The 21,582-nt window shown below is 36.2% G+C and overlaps 1 protein-coding gene across 7 annotated transcripts in view; it reads left to right on the forward strand.

Moving 5' to 3' along the window:
• The window catches only part of LOC126967697 (atypical protein kinase C), a 215,798-nt gene that overhangs the window by 92,763 nt on the left and 101,453 nt on the right, over nucleotides 1-21,582 (forward strand). Inside the window, exon 2 of one of the 7 annotated variants that reach the window (XM_050812287.1) lies at nucleotides 4,734-5,347. The exons of 4 other annotated variants lie outside the window; for them this stretch is intronic. In XM_050812287.1, coding sequence (XP_050668244.1) covers nucleotides 4,756-5,347 — 592 coding nt within the window. In that variant the 5' untranslated portion in view covers nucleotides 4,734-4,755. Of the gene's footprint in view, nucleotides 1-4,650; nucleotides 5,348-21,582 lie in introns of all 7 variants that reach the window. 2 more of the 7 variants (XM_050812288.1, XM_050812289.1) reach the window with 2 other exon arrangements.

Genomic DNA, 21,582 nt, shown 5'->3' on the forward strand with positions numbered 1-21,582 from the left:
AGTTAAAGACACTACATGGTAGGAATCTCAGCGAATCAGTTTAGGTACCTTAAATGAACTGCATCGGAATTGAATCGCTAATTAATAGTTCATGGTAGGCCTTCTGGTTGTTGTAATGCCTCCTACTTTGATAGCGTTCATGATTGATTTTCAATTCCCCCTCCCCCGTCTTGCGCCGACTTGACAAACTTAAGCGAAAAGTCATCTATCAAAAAAAGATAACAAGTCCCAAAACATTTCACATCCATTTCCGATGCTAAGCTAATCTCTCGCCTTGAACCGCAAAATATTTTTAACCATCAAAGTTTTATTTAACCGTATTTTCTTAACGGGAAAACTTGGTTAGAAACTTGAAGCATTGTATTACAAAATAAATTATCACGTTAAAGTTCGGAGCCGCTGAAGTATTACGTTGAATAATAACACTCCAATTATATCATTGAGAGTTACTGCTCGCAGCCTCCGTGAAAATTCTCCGCTTGTTTTAGACTCTTATTTCGTAGCTTTCTTTCGCGATACGCTAATATAAGCAATTTGTTATGTTTTAAAGTGATAACCCTCACTTCTTGAATTAAAGATACTAATAAAATTAGAAAACGAGATTTATGAACGATGCGGGACTCGAACTCGTGACCTCTCGCGTTCCGTGCGAGTGCTCTTCCAACTGAGCCAACCGTTCGAGTGACATATCGTTGATAAATCTTGTATGCTCTGTTCAACTCTCAGGTTAAGGCTTCATCTACAGGATCTTCTTAACAACTGTTAAGAAATCAAAATTACAAAATTATTGGGGTTGAGCAGGTAATCAACTGATTACCTGCTCAACCCCAATAATTTCATATCAGGAAATTAACTTGAGATGTCGCTCTTTGAAATCTAAACGATTTGTTATTTGTCAAAGATATTTGTGAACCATGCGGGACTATGTATTGCTGTATCATTTGACTGTAAATCTATGAACCATTAACAGGTGAGCTATATTATCCGCTCACTGTTATATCGCAATGAACATTTTCGAAATATGATTTAACATACGATACACCAACAATATAATGATAAACATAATTCAGCTGTAAACCAGCCGTATGTTGTATTTATCAATTTCACACGATGTCTCGCTTCGCGTTGTTAATAGGTGGCGCGAGAGGTTATTTAATTTGGGCGCGCGTTGATAAACCCTCTTAAAGTCTGCCACGCTAAAAGTTGAATGTGAAACTACTGTGAGCCTTGAATTAATTTACTCGAGTGAGCTTTCGACGTTGTTTAAGTCCGTTATGCTAATGAAGGATATTTTTGACATTTTAATTTTAATTTTTATACAAAAGATATTGCATACATTTACTTTGGCATGAATATGTGAATAATCAAGTACATAAAACCTTAAGTACATACATATAATCACGCGGCTCCCAGAGAAGATAGCAAACAAAGAGTATGTAAATACTACGTAATAAGAGGGCGGGACTGCTGAAGAAAAAATTTAAAATTAGTTTAGTATAAGACGTGCAGTGATTTGACATAAGTTTGAAATAGGTAGTTACAATAATAAGGCGACGAAGTATAATCTGGCTAAGTTTGAAAGCGAACAGTTGCTATATGCTAATATAGTATACTGTGGCATGAATTTGTGAATAATAAAGTATATAAATCCTTAAGTACATATTCCCAGAGAAGTGAGTACTGCAGTTTTCAAGGAACTTTCACCCTAAGTTTGGTTTCTCTTCTTATAGCGGCCCGGAAAACAGGGCACCTCCCTTTATGTATCTGAGTGTAGTAAGTTCACTTACCGCGGATGTTAGGCATTTTCTATATTCTTTGTGCTGTGTTTCCGAGACGATACGACACTAATGCTACCTTAAAAAAAGCGCATAACCCTATCTTAAAGGCTGGCAACGCTCTTGTTATTCCTCTGGTGTTGCAAGAGAATGTGGGCGGCGCTGTTCACTTAACATCAGGTGACCCGTACGCTCGTTTGTCCTCATCTTTCATAAAAAAAAATATTGGCTGAGCAAAGTAATGAACAAGAACCTAATATTTGTATTAAGGAGAACATTCAAAATAATATTATGACCTTCGGTGTCAATTTCATTTGCGGCAATAACTTGAAACTTTGCCCTGAGCGCCCTTGCCTTTATAGACTCGTTTCATACACTTTGATACATTAAGTCGCTTGCAATACACGTCGAAATTCAAATTTACGAGCGGCTGTAGTCGTAAACCGTTGAATAAGCGCGCCTGAATAGTTTATGTGCGGCTGTATTTCGGGAACTTTCATTATGTACGTATTAGGTTGGCGCGCCGATAAAAATCTATCAGCATATTTGTCAAAAGGTAATTTATCTTCATTTTTGTAATTATTTTTTATGTTGGTAACAAAGGGAGCAACAACTGTATCGACAAAGATATATTTTATTATGTTTACATAACGCATAATACAGTAATCTTTGATGTACTGTAAAAAGACCGTGTTTCATCAGGCTGAAGACTTGATGTCACAGTTACTGAATTTATTAAATAGATAAACCTACCAAAACATATTGTAATGAATAACCTTAAACAATTATTTACTGAAATTTTCTCTGCAACTTCAATTGCGTAGAATTCAATCGAAGTTTAACCTATTGAAGTAAAACAAACACTTTTTAGTGTTTGTATTATTCGTAGGTAGTAGTAGTAGCAGTTACTAAAAAAATAGATCCAATTTGCGTCCAAATTTATTAATAAACCCTTCTCATTTTAAAAGTCCGTGTGTGCCTAAGACAGTCTGATGACACAAGTGAAAACTCCCGAGTGTCTCTTAGTTGTTTCGAGCCAACTTTGTGAGAGTTACATATCTGAGCGTTACGGCTCAGTTTCTTTATATATCCATCAATAAAGTGCACATCGCGCCTAAATATGTTTTAATTTCAATAACTACAAAATTGACTATCTAATAGGCTATTTTGTAGTTGTCACAAGTAGCTTAGTGATGTCAGTGACAGGCACTTCAAAAATCACCAATCAAAATTATCGTTTGTAAACTGACGACTGCTTGCCGACGTAATGCCCACGTTGAGACTGCATTTAGTGCTCGACCGACGGTCAGCGCTGACGTCGGTCGAGCGTAGCGCGGCCGTACGCGCTAACCATGTTGCGTGTAGTGCTCAGGTGACAGCAAACAATGAGGTTGTAAATACTACGTAATAATAGGCGAGACTGTCTAGGTATTTATTAAAATTTTGTATAGTATGAAACGTGCATTGATTTGACATAAGTTTGAAATAGGTAATTACAATAATAAGGCGACGAAGTATAATCCGGCTAAGTTTGAAAGCGAACAGTTGCTTAAAACGTATCGGGTTCGGCTGTCTCCGTTTTTTACAAGATTATAGGCGTCATCTTCAGTCTATCAATGAGTGCACGTTTCATACAATCGAGTGAATCGCTTTTGTCTTATAGAGTTTCTCTAGGCTGACAGCAAACTTGATTGCGCGCGTACGATTGCAAAGAAAAATAAATCAATTCTTAACCTCTTTAATATGGGCGTTCTACTTACGCAAACGATTATGGACTAAAAGACGGAGAAGATTATCTTTGTTATTAAATTATTATAGAGCGTCAAATCGATGACAAAATTTATACAATACATTCGAAAATGACCAGAACACGAATTTTTGTTTACGATTTTGGATGGCGATGTTACGAACGTGTGTACGGTCGGTCGCTCGGTGAGTAACACACTGAACGCGCTAATTTATCGCCATAGCGCGTCAGCAGACTCGACGAGCTCGATCGATGATTCTCGTCAACGAGTCGTAGCTGTACGCGCTTAGGAAATTCATCAGCGCTGGACTGAACATATGTTTCCATTGCTATAGCTACGCTTGACCGACGTCAGCGCTGACCATCGGTCGAGCACTAAATGCAGCCTAATATGAAGGTTATAGCAGGCTTTCTTTGTAGTAAATAATTAAAAGCATCACCACCAACAGTGAAGCTGATAATAATAATAAAACTCTCTGCTTCTATTCCATACCGAATATACCACATTATCCATACAGAATTATGCGAATATAAAAAGATTTTTACGAGAACTGGCGCAACATTGGATATTAAAGGCCGTATACGTGCCAATCGCAAATGTCTGATTTATGTAACGCTGCATAGCGTTGTTTGACTCTACATTCTACAGCACCCTACTAACACACTCACCCACACAAACAAATGTAGCGAACATACTCTTGGCCGTTTCACTGCCTTTTAATACTACATTACAGAACAAGATTTACATCTTCTATTCAGTTAAATAATGAGGCTTTCAGCGCTCTGTGTCGCGTGAAGTGTTGCATCATAATTTGATAATATAAATGTGAGATTATAAGGCTTTTAAAAAGATAAATCAGGTAAAATTTTTTGTAAATTCTAAAGTTACTCGTACTTGGTGGATGTGATAACTGTTAAACCTAGGTATAAGTGTTTGAAATCGGCATCTATTTTAATAACATATTTGAAGTTCTACGCTATGTATTTAAAAAGGCAATAATAACATTATCTTAACACGGTCTAAACCTTTAATAATATTTTCATTACGTTCCTTAAACTGGATGTGTACACTCGTTGTAATAACAAAGTATATCTCGCTTTCAACTTACCTTTTGTGAATGTTCGAAGCTCACCTGAGAGCGGCCGGCGACAGGCCCCGGGCGAAGCGTCAAAGGAGATTAGGTTCGTTTACACAGCTCTGTGTCTCACAGCCGAGTTCGTGTAGCCTTGAAGATGGCTTGGGGATATTGGTCAGCGTCATCCGTGCTCCCGGACCGTGGGAGAAGTCCAAGACGGGCTGGGACTTCAGTGGTACACTCCCATCCCAACCCGCCCACTGCCAGAGAAGTTATGGACGCGCACGATACCCATGAAAGTATAATCCATACGGCTTCCACATCCAGAGATAGTAGAGACCATTCAGCGTCTCCGCATTCTTCATCGAACGGCGGACACTCACACCATCACGAAATTCGACATGCCGTGCCCGCTAGTGCGCTATTTGGGGAGAGCTACGGAGATCTTTCTAGAAGACCATCACTAGACTTAGGATCAGTCCGCAGTGCTTTAGCTTCGTGTTCCGGCGGAGGGACATTAAGTGCCGGTTCGACGTTAACACGCGGGGGAACACTGGCTGATTACCTGCCGCCGACGCCCTGTCCTCACCATCACCGCGTGTACGTGGATCATCACAAGCACTATGAAGCTCCGATTCAGCCGGTGCACGTGGGCGTGCCTCATCACTCCCATTCACACTCGCACTCTCACGCTTCCAGCAGGCACCATACCGATGACGAGGACGACTTAGAGCCGGCATACGCTACAGGTATTTATACTATTTAATTTAAAATTGAAGGTTAATACGGTGGTGCTTTATATTTACGCTTTGTTTATGATGGGCTGTCGCATAATTGCCTAGAGCTACGATACATTTAATTTTTTTACAGTTATATTTAAGTATCATATGGGAGTTTATTGTAAAATATAATACCACTTTAATAGAAATTTTGCGGAGCTTAGTAGATGGAAAAACAAAATGGTAAAATAAAGTTTATAACCAATAAATTTCCTGAAATAGGAAATATCAATCAGTGAAAAACAAGTAGGCAGAAAAAGAGTAACCGATAGAGTACTGGAAACATTTTGTTTTCAGAGTTGTTGAGCCTCGACTGTAAATTATGAAGTGTACGTGAGTTGTAGCGTATACAAAATACCCTTACGGCTGAAAAACCACTGCTGGAAAACCCTTTAGTTGGATTATCTTTGGTTTTTCCCCTTTATTTACAACTTTTTGATTGCCATTGAATGAAAGCTTTTTTCGCATATTTGTTAACGTTTCAATGTGTTTAAACTAATGTGGAACTTAGATATTTATGACAAGCTATTTCGCGCAACTTCATCTGCGTTTTCTAAATTGTTATGTAAAATATCTTTAAATTGGCATCCAAATAAAAAGAAAATATTCTTTTATTCATTATATTCCACACAAAATGTTCTATACGAAGAAATTTGTAAAAACCTATAACTTATAAACAAGAAGAAAAAAAGGAGAAAATTATGATGCTTTTTTTTGTTTTGGCAGCTGACTTATCGTTACGCAATACGAACAAATTTTGTGGTTGGTTTGTATTAACCTTTATATCTTCTCGAATTTTGCACTGTTGCATAGGAAATTTTGTCATTGCTTGTTCTAGAGATTTCTTTAGCGCCTCCATGTTGCTGTATCGTTTGGTGCAGGCCACCTAAAACTGGCCATAAATTGTCGTCCAAGGGGTGCAAATCTGGGATAGACACAGGCCAGTCTTTGACTCCTATAAAGTCCGGCTTCCAGCCAAGTTTGGGTAGTTCGTGCCTTGTAACGTAGTGAACGTCGAAGGAACATTTTTAAAAGTGTATTGCGGAAGGGTTTCACAGCAGGCTCTTGGTACACTTCTGCTGAAGTCTACACTCCTTTTTCATAAAACTGAAGCTGTGTGATTCCTTGATGACTTCTTCAACAAAACCTTATATTCCAATTAACATGGACAAGATAACAGTTGGTAACTGTAGTCTCGAAATTGTTGATTAGACGCCTACCTTGGACAAATAATCCAGTTAGCTTAGGCAGGCTTTTTGCGAAGGAAGTCACTCGTCGAATCCATCGTAGATGGGCAGCGTTCGGGACGCTCCGTGAAATCTTCTTGTCCCAAATTCCACAGTGTCTAAAGACGAAATTGTTTAACAAGAGTGTGTTTCCAGTGATGACTTTCGGTACACAGACGTGGTCGCTAACTAATGCGAAAGCTCATGGTCGCTCAGAGAGCAACGGAGAGGGCTATGCTCGGAGCTTCCCTGCGAGATCGAATCAGAAATGAGGAGATCCGTAGGTGAACCAAAGTCACCGACATATCCCAAATGATTGCGAAACTGAAGTGGCAGTGGGTAAAAACATGTTATAATCCACTTCGCAATTCACCAGCAAATACATCCACTATTTGTTGATACCTACCTACCTACTGAAAGGTTGATACCTAAACTATTTTTAGTACATTTTATTTTGTATATTTTTAAAAACAAAATATGTTGGTTTTACTAAGTCGTTAGTGCACGGCCGCCGGGTCATGTACGCTACATTAGGTACTAAATATGGACGACAACCGTGCTCACTTACCAGTATTAATGTCGTTATGGCACTTGTATTTTATGTGGCGGCACTTTTTGTTTTATTACACATATAATATTTGGAGAGCTTTCGGCGTAGCATATTCATGGGCTTTGTTCGTATGCCGATGAGTACACAACTGAGTACTGGATCTACAAGAAGTCAAGCGGCTGTGCGTTGAATGTGGCCAACGATTCCACCTGAAACTGGACAGTGAGAGCGCAATAGACCAGTCTGGCGCACCGCAGTATCAGCTCCATCCATTTGACCGCGTGCAACGCAGAGCAGCTCGAATTGTCGGGTGCTCTGTGAACGGCTGGTTCACTTGGTGTTGCGTAGAGACGTCGCTTCATTGTGTGTCTTCTACCGCATTTATCACGGGGAGTGATCCGAAGAGCTGTTTCACCTGATTCCTGCCGCCGAATTCTACCTTAGCACGACACGCTACAAGTTAGGATATCATCCCCACCATCTAGATGTGTGGCGGTCCTCCACAATGGGTTTTCAAGGAGCTTTCTTCCACGTACTACAAAGCTGTGAAATGAACTTCCTTGTGAGGTGGTTCAGCGGCGGTACGACATGAGTACCTTCAAAGAAAGCGCGTACACCTTCCTTAAAGGCCGGCAACGCTCCAGTGATTCCTCTGGTGTTGCAAGAGAATGTGCCCTGCGGTGATCACTTAACACCGGCTGACCCGTACGCTCGTTTGTCCTTCTTTTCCATAAAAAAATGACCGCAAGAATAAGGACCCCCAGTTTCTTTGAAGCCAATTTTGCTTTACTTCCTAGAAGACCCAAGCATTTGAAATCGCTGAAGATTTCTAGATCAGGTTCCGAGGCTTTTAGAGTGGTTATAAAAATAACATAAAAGACTGACTATTCTTGGCTCTTCCAGTTTAAATATTAGTAGGTAATTTACATTGTGAATAGTAATAGCGAACATTATTCGAAGTAAACTAATTAGAGAAATACATGTCATGACGAAACAAGCCCGCATTAATTAGTAGCGGATAATACGCTGATATCAAATTACTGATACATTTAGTGCAATTACAGCTTGATGTAGGAGATTACTAGTTCATTATTTTGATTTACATGATGTGCATGAATGTCCCTGTATCTCATCACCAAATTTTTTTATTTCATAAGAAATATTAGTTAGGCCAATACGACATCGCAAAATTCTACAAAGCGAGCAATACGAAATACAACTATTTTTTTCTATATTGATAAAGTTAAAATTTGCAGTATATATAATCATAATATTGTAAATATAGACTCAAGTCGATTCGAATTAGCCCGAGCGAACGACACAGCGCGAGTGACAGCTCAGTCTCAATATCCACATAAGGAATCTCCTCTCACCTCATAATATATTTTATGTAGTAGTAAAACCTTATTTTTATGAAAATAAGGGACGAGACGAGCAGGACGTTCAGCTGATGGCATTCATACGCCCTGCCCATTACAATACAGTGCCTCTCAGGATAAAATCCAAAAATTCTGAGCGGGCACTACAACTGCGCTCGTCACTTTGAGACATAAATTGTCAAGTCTCGTTTACCCAGTAATTTCACTAGCTACGGCGCCCTTCAGACCGAAACACAGTAATGCTTTCGCATTACTGCTGTGACTGCTTCACGGCGGAAATAGGCGCCGTTGTGGTACCCATAATCTAGCCAGTATCCGGTGCAAAGGAGCCTCCCACCTATTTATGGAAACCTATGTGTGGGAAACCTGCTCGAACTTGAACGGTTTTTAATTTGATACGATCATGCAGGATAACCCCGTTTTTTTTTAAATATTATTGGAACCGTTATACCAATATTTCTAATTTTCCAATTATTTCTAATTTCTAATTTAATTTTTTTAAGGTTTTAATAAAAATATTCGTGTTACAGGTACAGTAGTGGTAACTACCTTAAGTAGTCTACCGTATTATTACGTCACATCTCTAAACATAAGAATACAATATGCGATGGGACAGTAAAATTTAAAAAACTAAATCCATTCAGGGTCGCCGCTCGCGCGAACGCCCCAAAAGTCATTTGCTTTGCATTCAATATGAATGTGTTCATGAGTGAATGAGTTTCGTAGAAGTTGTAAAGTTGCACTCGCCGTGAACGAATATAGCTCAGCTGTGATACCTCTGGTGTTATACCATCACATGATCCGTACGCTGGTTTAAATCACTTTATTCAACTAGGTCAAGGCACTATTTAATTTCATTTTTTTTTTATTTTACATTTACCACTTCGGAAAAGGTGATTTAATAAGAAAAAGTGGCAAGAAACATTTACATATTCATTTGTTTCACATTTTTTTATAAATCCGTCAAATACTCAATGCCTGACACGAGTAAAAGTATATAAGTTATAAATAATAATTATTAAGTTAAACTTGTCAGTACCAACATCGATGAACCGTGAGTAAATTACGAATTAAATAAATTAACTTAATAATGTCTCAGGTAAGTTTTAATAAATGTGAATTAATTAATTAAAATAAAAACTAGATGCATCAATCCACACACACCGTAAATAATTAAAGGTATTATGCGACCATTTTATTAGCGATTGAAGAAAAATGATATAAAACCACGTATATATTAAATAATTTTAATTTTAAAAAGATGAGGGAGAGTTTCGGATATCGGGATCATCTAACGCCTTCACGAGCCTGGTGCATGGACATGCATTCGCCTCCCTCGGACATATTTTAGGGAAGGGAACGACCCGCCCCATGACGCTGCCACAAGCGGTGCCAGCCAGTAACGAAGACTTGGCCGCCTCTTTTGTATAATAACAGTTATCATACTGTTACGTTAAAGCCCTTATAATAAATAATAAAACTATAAATCATCAAGATGTTTACTCTGCCAAGCCTCATATAAAAGTTTTCGTGCCCCAATGGCAACCCTCCATTTTATAGATTACTCGTTACCCCCGCGGCGATCCACTTGTTAATAATACTCGAAAGTGATTAAAGAACTATTAATGCGAAGAAATATTAACTTTACCCATTTCATAGGGTTTTATTGCCAACGTCTGTAATGCAAGGTATAAAGATAATGCTGATTAGGAAGCGCGTTTAAATAGCATTTCTATAAATAACCTCAATATTCTTTTCGAGAAATTTCTTGGCTCGCAAATTCAAGTCCCAGCCACTGTTCAGGTATTATCTATAAATAAATTTAAATGTTTTATTAAATAATGGCTCTGTCGTAAATCCTATTACTCCACAGCTGAATATCTAAGTGTTCGGACAGCCTGGGACTAGATTATGATTATTGTATATTTGATTAAAAAGCGCGGAGAGTTTCTTACGCCGCTTCTTCTCTTTCGGAGCACCATTTGTTTCCGAAGCGGTTGTAATGTCTAGTATATTAGAAATGACATCAAAAAGAATTCTAAAGAAATCAATTTTGAAAAAATAACGCCTTTTATGTCTTTATGCCTTTTAATTACCAGTAGCAACTTCATGACCAATAAGGCATCGCTGAATCCCTGGCGTTGCGAATGCCCATAGGCGGTTGCCGAATCTTCCAATCAAGTAAGCCTCATGCCCCTTATTGTATAATATTTAAGTGTCAGTGTAAAAAAAATCACTGACTATTATGAAAAATATTACAAGAACCTTTTTCTGCCATCAATCATCTTTCGGTTCGAAGGGCGCCGTAGCTAGTGTTAAATTACTGGGCTAATGAGACTTAAGAGGACGGCAAAACAAATATGAGATTTATTATTATATATAGATATTAGATGTATGATGTATTTTGTAGTTTTTGTTTGTTCAAAGATTAAAATACAAGTAATGCTGCTTTAGTGCCAAGAAAATTTCCTGATTCAATGACGTCTTATCTAATATTATTACCATAGATTAAATTATACCAGGATTAACAGGATATATTATTGTATATGAAAACTGTTTAAAATATGTTTAATAAGGCTGCTTAAGGAGTAAGAAAGGAGAAAAATACTATAGTATTTTAAAAAATTACGAGGTTTTTCTATTCACTTATTTAATATCATGTGTATCTGTAGGGTATACATAAATATTATCGCTGGTATGACGGGAATAGTATGTGTGACAAAACGTGATGGGTTGGAAAAATAATTGGTGGTTTGAATCCTTGCTTCTAACTCCGGATATATTTATTATAGTATCATTATAATTTATAAAATGCCATACGGTGCTTACATAAGTTGCTTTTATCTGGTATTGAGATAAAAGGACACCGCACTTCCAAGTAGTTTCAATCTAATTTGAATTTGCATATTGAGAAATCGCGTTTGTAAAACTCAGGTCGAAATGTGCATTCCAAACTTCCGAAACAAATTCTTAATTAGATTTCCTATTGACACTGAATATTTTAAATGTAAATTAGTACAAATTACTGAGTTGTAATACCATCGGAATTTCAAAAGCATAGCCACATCGGCAATGCCCTAGAAAATCATGAAGCGCTTTTTACTATATTTTCTATTCCTGTAGGCATACTTAAATATCTTAAAGGTTGTAAACATTGGGTTGTAAATTATCAGTGCAGTGTGAAGAGACCTTTAAACGGAAATTAATTAAGAAGTACACGAAGTGGCAAATTGAAGCATTTCAGTTTGGGTGTAATCGGAAATTCTTCATCATCATTGAGATGCTATATTTAGCATTACAGAATACCAGATACAAATCGGACAGATAGCAACAAGTTAACGATAGCACAAACGAATTTCGACTCTAAAGTAATAATAATAAATTCAAATATACACTCTTTCCGTTACTTGAGCTGTCACCAACCGAATATTGAACCTTCGTTACAGGTTTTTTAATTTACATTCGAATGGGTCTCGCGCCTATCGATCCCGGTTTCACGGAAATATAAATAACTTTTTGAAATTGTTACTCTCGTATTTCGTTTCGTTTTAAAATCTTTGCGTATTTCGGAGTTGTATTTGTTGAAGTACGTTATAAATGAGTTTTGCTATTAACAACAGTTAGTTGCCTACAACCAATGTAAACTTGTTACCTAAAATAACCTAAGCAAGTATGAAATAGTTTTATATAGTAGTAACATATAATAGATATTCAACATTGCTTTCGCACCTTTAAGTGCGAAAACTCATAATAGTTATTTTATTAATATATCATAAAAACAGATTATTTTGTTAAAAAGTTTTAAAAAAATATATAAAATTATATTATCATTTTTTTGCAAGCAATTACATGCTTCGCGCACAAACCGGCTGTTGGCGGGCATTTGCTTTCGACTTTTTCTCACTTTAAACACTGCTTTTTACTCACTGGGTTAATGCAGATATTTTCTTTTCTATTTATTTTTATATATAAAAACAGCAGAAAAAGCTTGTACAATTTGACGCCTAGGAGACTCAAGTTTGCGCGGTAGCTACTAAAAAAACCCTTGTCATGTGACCGTGCATCGATAATACTCACCTTAATGCTTCGTTTTGTAAAAGAATACTGGGTCTCGGAATCTAGCAATTGGCAAAATCTGCGGTCGGAAAGCAAAGCCAAATAAGTGATTAATAAAGCAAGGCAATACTTTAAGCTCGCGCTTTCTATTGCTCTTATCTCTGGTACTAGACTAAAGATGGATTGAGTAAGTACCCTAGTACCTGCGCATGTACAACGCAGAGCTGATCGAATTGTAAAATAGCTAGTACTCTGTGAATTGCTTGATAAAATTGGTGTTGCGTAGAGACGTCGCTTCGTTGTATGTAGGTCTTAACTTCTACCACAAATATCACGGCGAGTGTTCCAAAGTTGTTTAACCTGATTCCTGCTACTATATTTCCACTACTCGCCGCAACTAAAAACAACACTTAACTTCAGGTGACCCGACTTTCTGCTACGTACGACTATAATGTTCTGAGCCTCCAAACCAGGTGTTTTTCGGACGATACTACATTTTGTTAGGGTTACTTTAAAAAAATACAGCGCGTGTGCAATTTTCCAAGCACGTCGGTTTTCTCTAGGTTCTTACAATCTGACCGACCGAGATATTAATTATAATGTTATTTGTGATTCCATGATATTAAAGAATGTCACTAACAAAAGCTTAACCAACAAAATAATCTTATTACGAATGTATACATTTCTTAACAAAGTCTATATAATTGGTGCCGAATGTATCAGCTACAGCCCACAGCGACCCCGAAACTGGCAAAATACGACAATAGCGCTGCGGGAATTAATTTAATTGATGGCCCGTCATTAAGGCCGAGCTAGAAGCGACCTATATCGCTGATGATATTCGCCTCGCTCCAATCGAAAAAATGGACAAGTGCGAGTCTGACTGCTGAACCGAGGTTCCGTACAGCGTGAGATAAACAAACATGTAGAAATGATAGAGTTGAGAAACAATCTCTGATATCGGTTGCCTTGTTCAAATTCTACCGCGTCTCTTACGCATGAAAAAAGCTATTTCAAATCCAAAATTCCCTGAAGCTCTGTCACAATTGGGAAATTTTGAGTTCATTCGGAATTGTCTTCCACGTACGACTAAATCGTGTACGTTATTTTTATGACAAAAAGTGACCAGACTTCCTCGTCTCATTCACCTGATGGTAAGTGATAGTTCAGCTAAGGATTCTTGACATACCCAAAGTCCAAAGATTGTACACCTAAGTACTGCGGCGCCTTTCAAACCAATAAAGATTTAACATTAGAAGTATTATAATTGGCGTTACTGAAACAGTTATAAAACACTACATAGTATAAAACAAAGTTGCTTCCCGCTGTCTGTCCCTATGTATGCATATGTAGATCTATAATACTACGGAATGAATTTTCATGCGTTATTTTTTTTGATAGAGTGATTCAAAAGGAAAGTTTATATGTATAAAACATGCATAATAGTAGAGAAATACTGATAATTTCAAAGGTTTCTAATGTCATGTCGTCAATAAACAACATTTTTGCGCTTACATTGTAAACGCTGGCCAAATAAACCCAATGAGATAATTTACTACAGAATTGTACACCTTTAAAAGTCCACGATGGTCGTTATCTTAGGGATAACCATTATTTATCCTTTACTTTTTACGAGAAATAACGGCTTAGCCAATTTTGTACCTTAAATACATTTTGCATATAATAAAAATTAATATGGCCGTTTAGAGTATGTAATTTGAATGAATAGTTTCGAAGATATTAAAGATTTAAAATGCAGAGACTTAGCGGCGGCGGTCGCACTGGCCGGGAAAGTAATGCAGTCTACGAAACTTATTTTTATATGTTATCGTAGTTTATTGTTGTAATATTATAAACAAAAGGATCACTCGGAAATGACATTATTTTTATTTAATTCTTACTATTAACTATTGACAGAACGAAGTCAGTCCGGGTAGCCAGTTTTTATATAAACGTAAGTTATTCTGTAAAATACTTGATATTTCACCGCGTGGAAGACGGAACCCTAAGAATTAACAAAAGGAACGAAACGTGGGGCAGTAAAAATCGCATTAGTACAACTGGATCCGGCATCAAGGCGCCTGCGACGTAACTCGGGTTATTTTTGAGAATTAACGGATCACAATTAGAGGGGTTGGGCGTACGACATACAAGCTGCTTTCGAGGTCGTTCGAGATACGCCAATTTATACGAACTGAGGGCGTGAGATTTTATTCTATTGTTATTAGATTTACATTTAAACATTCACGATTATTTATGCTACTTCAACGTGGCTACAAATAAGCACACGGGTAGTGCTACGAAACCTTAATCATAAAATAAAATTCGACCAATGTGAGGCTCTTTTGCACAGGATGGCGGCTAGATTATGGGTACCATAACAGCGCCTTTTTCTGCCGTGAAGCAGTAATGTGTAAGCATTATTGTGTTTCGGTCTGAAGGCCACCGTAGCTAGTGAAATTACTGGGCAAATGAGTCTTAACATCTTATGTCTCAAGGTGACAAGCGCAATCGTAGTGCTGCTCAATATTTTTGCGTTTTTCAATAATCCTGAGCAGCACTGCATTGTAATGGGCAGGACGTATCAATTACCATCAGATGAAAGTCCTGCTCGTCTCTTCCCTTATTATCATTAAAAAACGATTTCGAAACACCGCTAAATATGAAGCATGCTAGAGCATTGGATGCCCAATCTACACTTTACAGTTTAGCAAAAACTTACGAAAATAAAGTAAATTTTGCTCTGATTGAACACGCTCTCTTGGCCTAGGACTACCTGCAAAAAGTCAGCTTGGTAAGTCAAAAGGTAAGTTGGTCAAGGAAATGACACTTATGAATATCAAAAAAATATTTTTTCTCATTGAATCTACTGCTACTTCGTAAAGGGTTAAGCTAATGAGAAGATGTAGCAAGAAACTTATTGCCACTCTTTTAACTCCAGATTTTCATTTTCATTGTTTTACAAATCATTTCAATTACAATATAATATGTAAACTGATGCAACAAACATACTCAAACGTCAAATAGTCAATGCCTTACACGTGTAAGTCATAAAAGCCTCTCCTGGGCTCACTGCGTAAGCAGAGCATGTGACTTACTATCAGTTGAATGTTTTACACGTCTCGTCACTTTTATCATAAAAAGGATACAAATTTGTGATATATCTACCGTTTTTGTATAGCGACTGTACTTATGAACAGTACGTTTAAGTGGAATCGATTCAGCTGTTACATTGTCTGCTAAGTTGAACTTTTATCTCCCGGGAGTCTACTTCGCAATTAGAACAATGAAGATTGCATCGCGGGGAAAACAACTAAGAACTGTACATTAAAAGATAGACTTTCATCTTGTAAACTATTTACTATTAAAAGTCAATGTTGAACTTAATACCACGGAAGTCACTGGATAGTTGGTGATCACCATCGTCCATTATTATAAATATCTATGTTTCTCGTAAGATTCCAATATGGCTGAACCTTGATGAAATTTCCAGGCTTTTTTTCACATTCAAATATTTTTTTTCAACATAGGATATTAAATCACTTATTGAAAGTCAAAAACTACGACCCATTCCAAAATGATTGACTCAGACCTGAGAAGAATTCAATTCAAGTTCAAAAAACTCAGCGAGCTTCTTTTTTTTATATAAAAATATGATTACAATGTGCGGTCTCTTACCATTTTACCCATCAGTGGTATCATTAAGAAAGTCATTTATGTAAATAGTAACCTTTACCACACAAACGTTTTTTAACAAGTCTTTTGAATAACGTAAGACTTTTGTTTTGAACATTATCTGGGATCTTGTTGTAAAAGCATGTACGTCGCCCCACAAAAGACTTACTAAAGCTCGACTTAGCCGAGTAGTAGGCATATTAGAAGATGTCATAATTGGCAGATCCCCTCTCAAACCTACCAAACTGTCTATATAATTGTTATTTTATTTATTTTGAGCATCGGTAACGATACCATCTCTTCAAATCAAACACCTTAGATCATTTATACGTCTAGAATCTAGATAGACTATAACAGCTGTGAATACGTCGAAAAAAAATTTATGTGGACCTAACCTCTATTTAGTGCAATTCACGCACACTAACACCAAGTGTCATACAAACCGCGAGTGTAGGACGTAGCTTGACACGCACACTAATGCATTATTCCTGGCTTGTTTTTATTGGTTGTCTAATAGCAAGAGACTATCTAGACGTATTAATTATCTATGCCAAACCCATTAATAGAAGAATATTTTAATAATTTAATCAATTACGTAAGAAACGCCCAAAATAAGCTTATGTGCAAAAAAATTAATGTAGTTGAGACCTCCATTTTAATTATTGTCAAGTAACGTTTAGCTTAATCAGGAATGATATAAAAGACAGGGATATAAAATCCCCACTCATATTATAAATGTGAATGTAAGTTTGTTTGTTACGCTTTCACGCCTTCAGTGGTTTACCACTGAACCTATTTTGATGAAATTTAATACTAGAGCTTGAAAAAGGACATAGGCTACCTTTAGTTGCGAAAACATAAATGAATGGGTTGAAATAGGGGATGGAACTTTGTAGGGAATTCGTCAAACCATATACTTTGTATTTAGTTACTTGATAAGTAATAATTTTTAAACATTGTTTCGAGCATAAATGGGAAACTTTGACCTACATGGGAATGAAATAGGATATTAAAGTTCGTAGGGAAATACTATTAAAGAGACTGTCCACAATGACAAGAGATATCCGCTGTATCTTAAAAGAGCGCCACCAGCAGCGGAAAGATCAGTTTGTATGTGTATTATTTGCAAAGTATCCTAAAAAAAGAAAATGCTGCCCAAAGTAACTATTCCACGCGAACGAAGGCGCGAGTAAAAGCTAGTCTAATATAAAGTTGGAACTACCAACAAAACCAGTATATCGCAATTACTATCTATTTGGACTGCGAACTGACGTTATTCAATGTAATAGTTTTTTGACAGCGTAAAATATAGTTTCAAAACTAAAAAGGTTTTGTTGTTTCGTGAGCATCCATCAATTAAATTTTCCATCGGCACAAACGTGTATATCGGATTTATTATAAATCTTTGTTAGTGCATAAAGCAATGAACGCGCGTATAAATATTTGTCGGGTAACTCAATTATGGGGCGGGCTAGTGTCAAATATTGGAGCGAATGTCAAATGAACTTCCATTGATGTAAAATATTGAATGGTAGCCGAAGCTTTGTCCCTAGATTAGCCAATTTTTTTGCGGTTATTAGATACTATACACGTCCATTGTCATTCAATTCATGTTAAACAGAATTCCAGTCAATATAATAGTTATTTACACAGTTAGTACAGGGTGTTATTTTTTAAAAGGGCGGTAATGGTCAAGTCAGAAACTACGAGACTTAGAGGAAAAGCAACAGAGTCCATTGGTCTAGTAATACAGGATGTATTTTTTTTGAAGTTCAAGAACTTTTAAAAAACTAAATATGCAGTTATTGGTTTCTTACAAATCGAGGGCAAGACTCCTTTCACGACTTACCTCTAAGTCTCGTAGTTTCCGACTAAGCCATCATCGCCCATCTCAAAAAACCAACCTGTAAAGTAATATCGTATAGAAATGTTCTGTTAACGACAGTATGTCATACAAAGTCCAACTAAGATATTAAATTGATCAAAATATTGATTTTTTTTTAATAACTAGAATATGCAATTATGTTTTAATTCTATATTTTATTCATATTATACTAAACTAATAATGTAAATAGGATAGCAGTTACAAAATTGTTTTTGTTCCAAGACTCATATAGCCTAGTGTGTAGTGACCCTGATTACTGAGCTAGGGGTCGCGGGTGCGAATCCCGGCAGGTGCAAACATTTATATGATGAATATAAATATATTTTATTATTTTACTTTGATACCTTGTGAATTATTCAAGTGGAAATCAGAACCCCATCGGACCTTCCTTGAAGTTAAACAATCATAACTTTATTTATTAAACTTGTTCAATTTATGAGAGTCGGCTTAATCGAAAATCAAGCGATGAACCTTTTTTTGCCTTGCCAGTGCGAACGGGTCTAAGTTTTATTTTTATAGTAGGGATTTTAAATAGCACTTTAAGTTTTCTGGAAATTGGAAAATGTTGCCTTCATATTTGTGATAAACCTATTCTTTGATAAACAATCATGCTTATAAAAAAAAATATAAAAAAAAAATAAAAAAGCCTTTTATTCCCATGCAAAATTACATAATTAAGTTAAACTAAATTTAAAAATTAAAACAAATTTATAATAATTGTTAGTAAACTTAACTCAACTTAAGCCTAATATTATGAGAACTTAAAAAGAGAATAGTTTTATGTTAGTATTTTTTTTTCTATTTCTTAATAATTAATGTTTAATTCGTAGTATGGTCCCCTCTTTGGGTAAGGGCCTCCTACATGTTTAGCGGTTCCAAAATTTTTTATGTCTGTGACACAATTTTAGTGTTCAATTTAATTAATTCGTAAGAATTGATTGTTGTGTAATATAAAATAATTTATTTTCTCAACAGTTGATACCAAATTAAACATAAAATTTCGACATAACCAATATATTGGTCTCAGGTGGTAATTACCACCAATTTCAAAATGTTGTATGTTGTCGTTTTGGTTACGTCGTTTTTAAATATATTATGCATGTTTGTAGCTGGATATTTTTTGTCACAAAAATTTTTCCTAGACATTCTTAAATAACCTATTTATTGATTAAGGAGAATCAAGTCAACACATTTGTGTATAATCCTACTACCTTACGAGCAGCAATTTAAAGTTGTTCAATGTTTAAATTGTAACACAAATAATATGTAATATGTGATACATGATATAATATATAACACAAGATAAATATATTAGACTAAAAATAAGAAGCCCATACATACATGACTCGGATGGTTCTGTTAAGGAGTGTCGCTGCCTCCTGTTCGAGGGTATTTATTCACATTCACTATCAATTTGGTTGTTCCAGTGACCATTTCCGTTGCACTTTCCCAAGTGATACAGTCTGTATACAAGTGCTTGATTTGTAGTAAAAAAAAACGCTATATCTTCTTGAGAACCTTTCCCAGGTTTCCATTAATATTAGAGTAAGTCGGAAGAAAAGAGGAATGGGACAGTTTTATCAATATTTAGTGATATTTAAATACCATTTCTGCATAAATATTGACGTAGTCCAAACATTTGTAAAATATTAACCAAGATAGGCTTTTTATAACAAAAGTTAAAGCGAGTGAAACCACAAAGCACAGCTACTAGTAATTATACATATACATTCATCTAATAATTGTTATTAGAATTAGCCCAAACGAAATAATTTACATTAATTGCATGGGAACTGGACAGATGCGTTTCTATTATCGGAAGCCTTAAATAATAAACAGGTCGTTAATGATGATGAATAGCTGGCTAGCACTACGACAGTGACACCTGGGACTCGTTGCTAAATTATTAGGTTCTGTCTACTGAAGTCCGTGTTCCGGACTAGCTTTTGCTCCAGTCATCGTTGATTCTGAGATTCTAATCTAAACTAGATTAAAACTGTTAAGTCCATTCAACCAGTCTTTCATGATTCTAGATAAATTTGATTAAAATATTAAACTTTAAAGAATAGGTTGATTAAGAAACTTGATTTGTTTGTATATTTAGAGGCTTCAATAGACCGCAGACTTGTTTTTGATTTTAATTTAAAAAAAAAAATAGTGCTTCTGTCAAAAATGGGTCTTGGGTGATGGATATGCAGATATCTCAAACAAACGGCAGTTTAACATATCCCCAGTGAAAAATTCAACGTAATTTTGTCCCTTATTGGGGTATTTTAATTTTATATTTGTTTTGTGTTCTGCACCTGTCTACATTGCATACTAGTTTCTAGAACCATACCCATCTACGGGCCTGTATACTGGCCCTTCAATGTTCAAGTGGGTGTATCTTCTGAAGGACAAACTGCTTGCACAGATCCCCTGAATCGTAGTCTTGGGTGACTTTAACGCGCTTAATGCAGAATAGCTTGGTAATTGGTCTGTCCCAATGTTAGAAAACTACAAGTTCTAGGACTAAATTTACTAGTCTTAAGCCGTGAATTTGGGATTTCTGGTTTTGAAATTGCTAAAAATTATATCAAGGTCGTTGGCGTAACAAGACAGGCCCGACGCTTGATTAAAGTTTATAATGTTACAGGTAATGTACAACATTTAAAAACATGGCCCTTACAATATATTTCGCTATGTCCCTATAGAAAATATATAAACTATATACACAGGCCGAGGGTAGTTCGAAATAAATGTCATTTATTGCCGTATTTGTCTCCAATTTTGTCGAGCTCCCTCGCGTGTCGATCACATTGAGGTAATGTGATTACTGTGCTACGGCTATGGCGAGATGTCAAATATTCAACAACTCGGCGACGGCTGTGGTTAGTAGTTACATATTCAACGGATTTTCCGGCTGTTGCTGTGTTGCGCGGTATTAGGAATGAATTTGGCTCGGTTTCGATTGGATGGAAATATTACGTTTGGATTTGTGTTTTCGCAAATAATATAAGCGGACAAGGCGGACCTTGGTAATTTTCAAATATTCACTTAAAATCTTTAATAATTAACAAAAAAAAAATAATAGTACTGGAAAAAAAATAAAAAGTTAATTTCGAAAAATTTGTAATGAGATACTAAGCAAAAGTCACATATTATAGCAAAACATATTTATTCTAAAACAATTGCACGGCGAATGTTTATTTTATTAAATCGATTACTGTATATTTATTTTCTAGATAGATTTACCTAAATGTATAAAAAATCAAATCGTTTCATTATATCTATATATATTAAAATTAATTGCTGTCCGTTAGTCTCGCTAAAACTCGAGAATGGCTAGACCGATTTGGCTAATTTTGATCTTGAATTGTTTGTGGAAGCCCAGAGAAGGTTTAAAAGGTGAATAAATATGAAAATGCTCGGAATTATATAAAAACAACAATTTC

This window comes from Leptidea sinapis, chromosome 13, assembly GCF_905404315.1.
Source record: "Leptidea sinapis chromosome 13, ilLepSina1.1, whole genome shotgun sequence".
Taxonomy (NCBI): Eukaryota; Metazoa; Arthropoda; class Insecta; order Lepidoptera; family Pieridae; genus Leptidea; species Leptidea sinapis.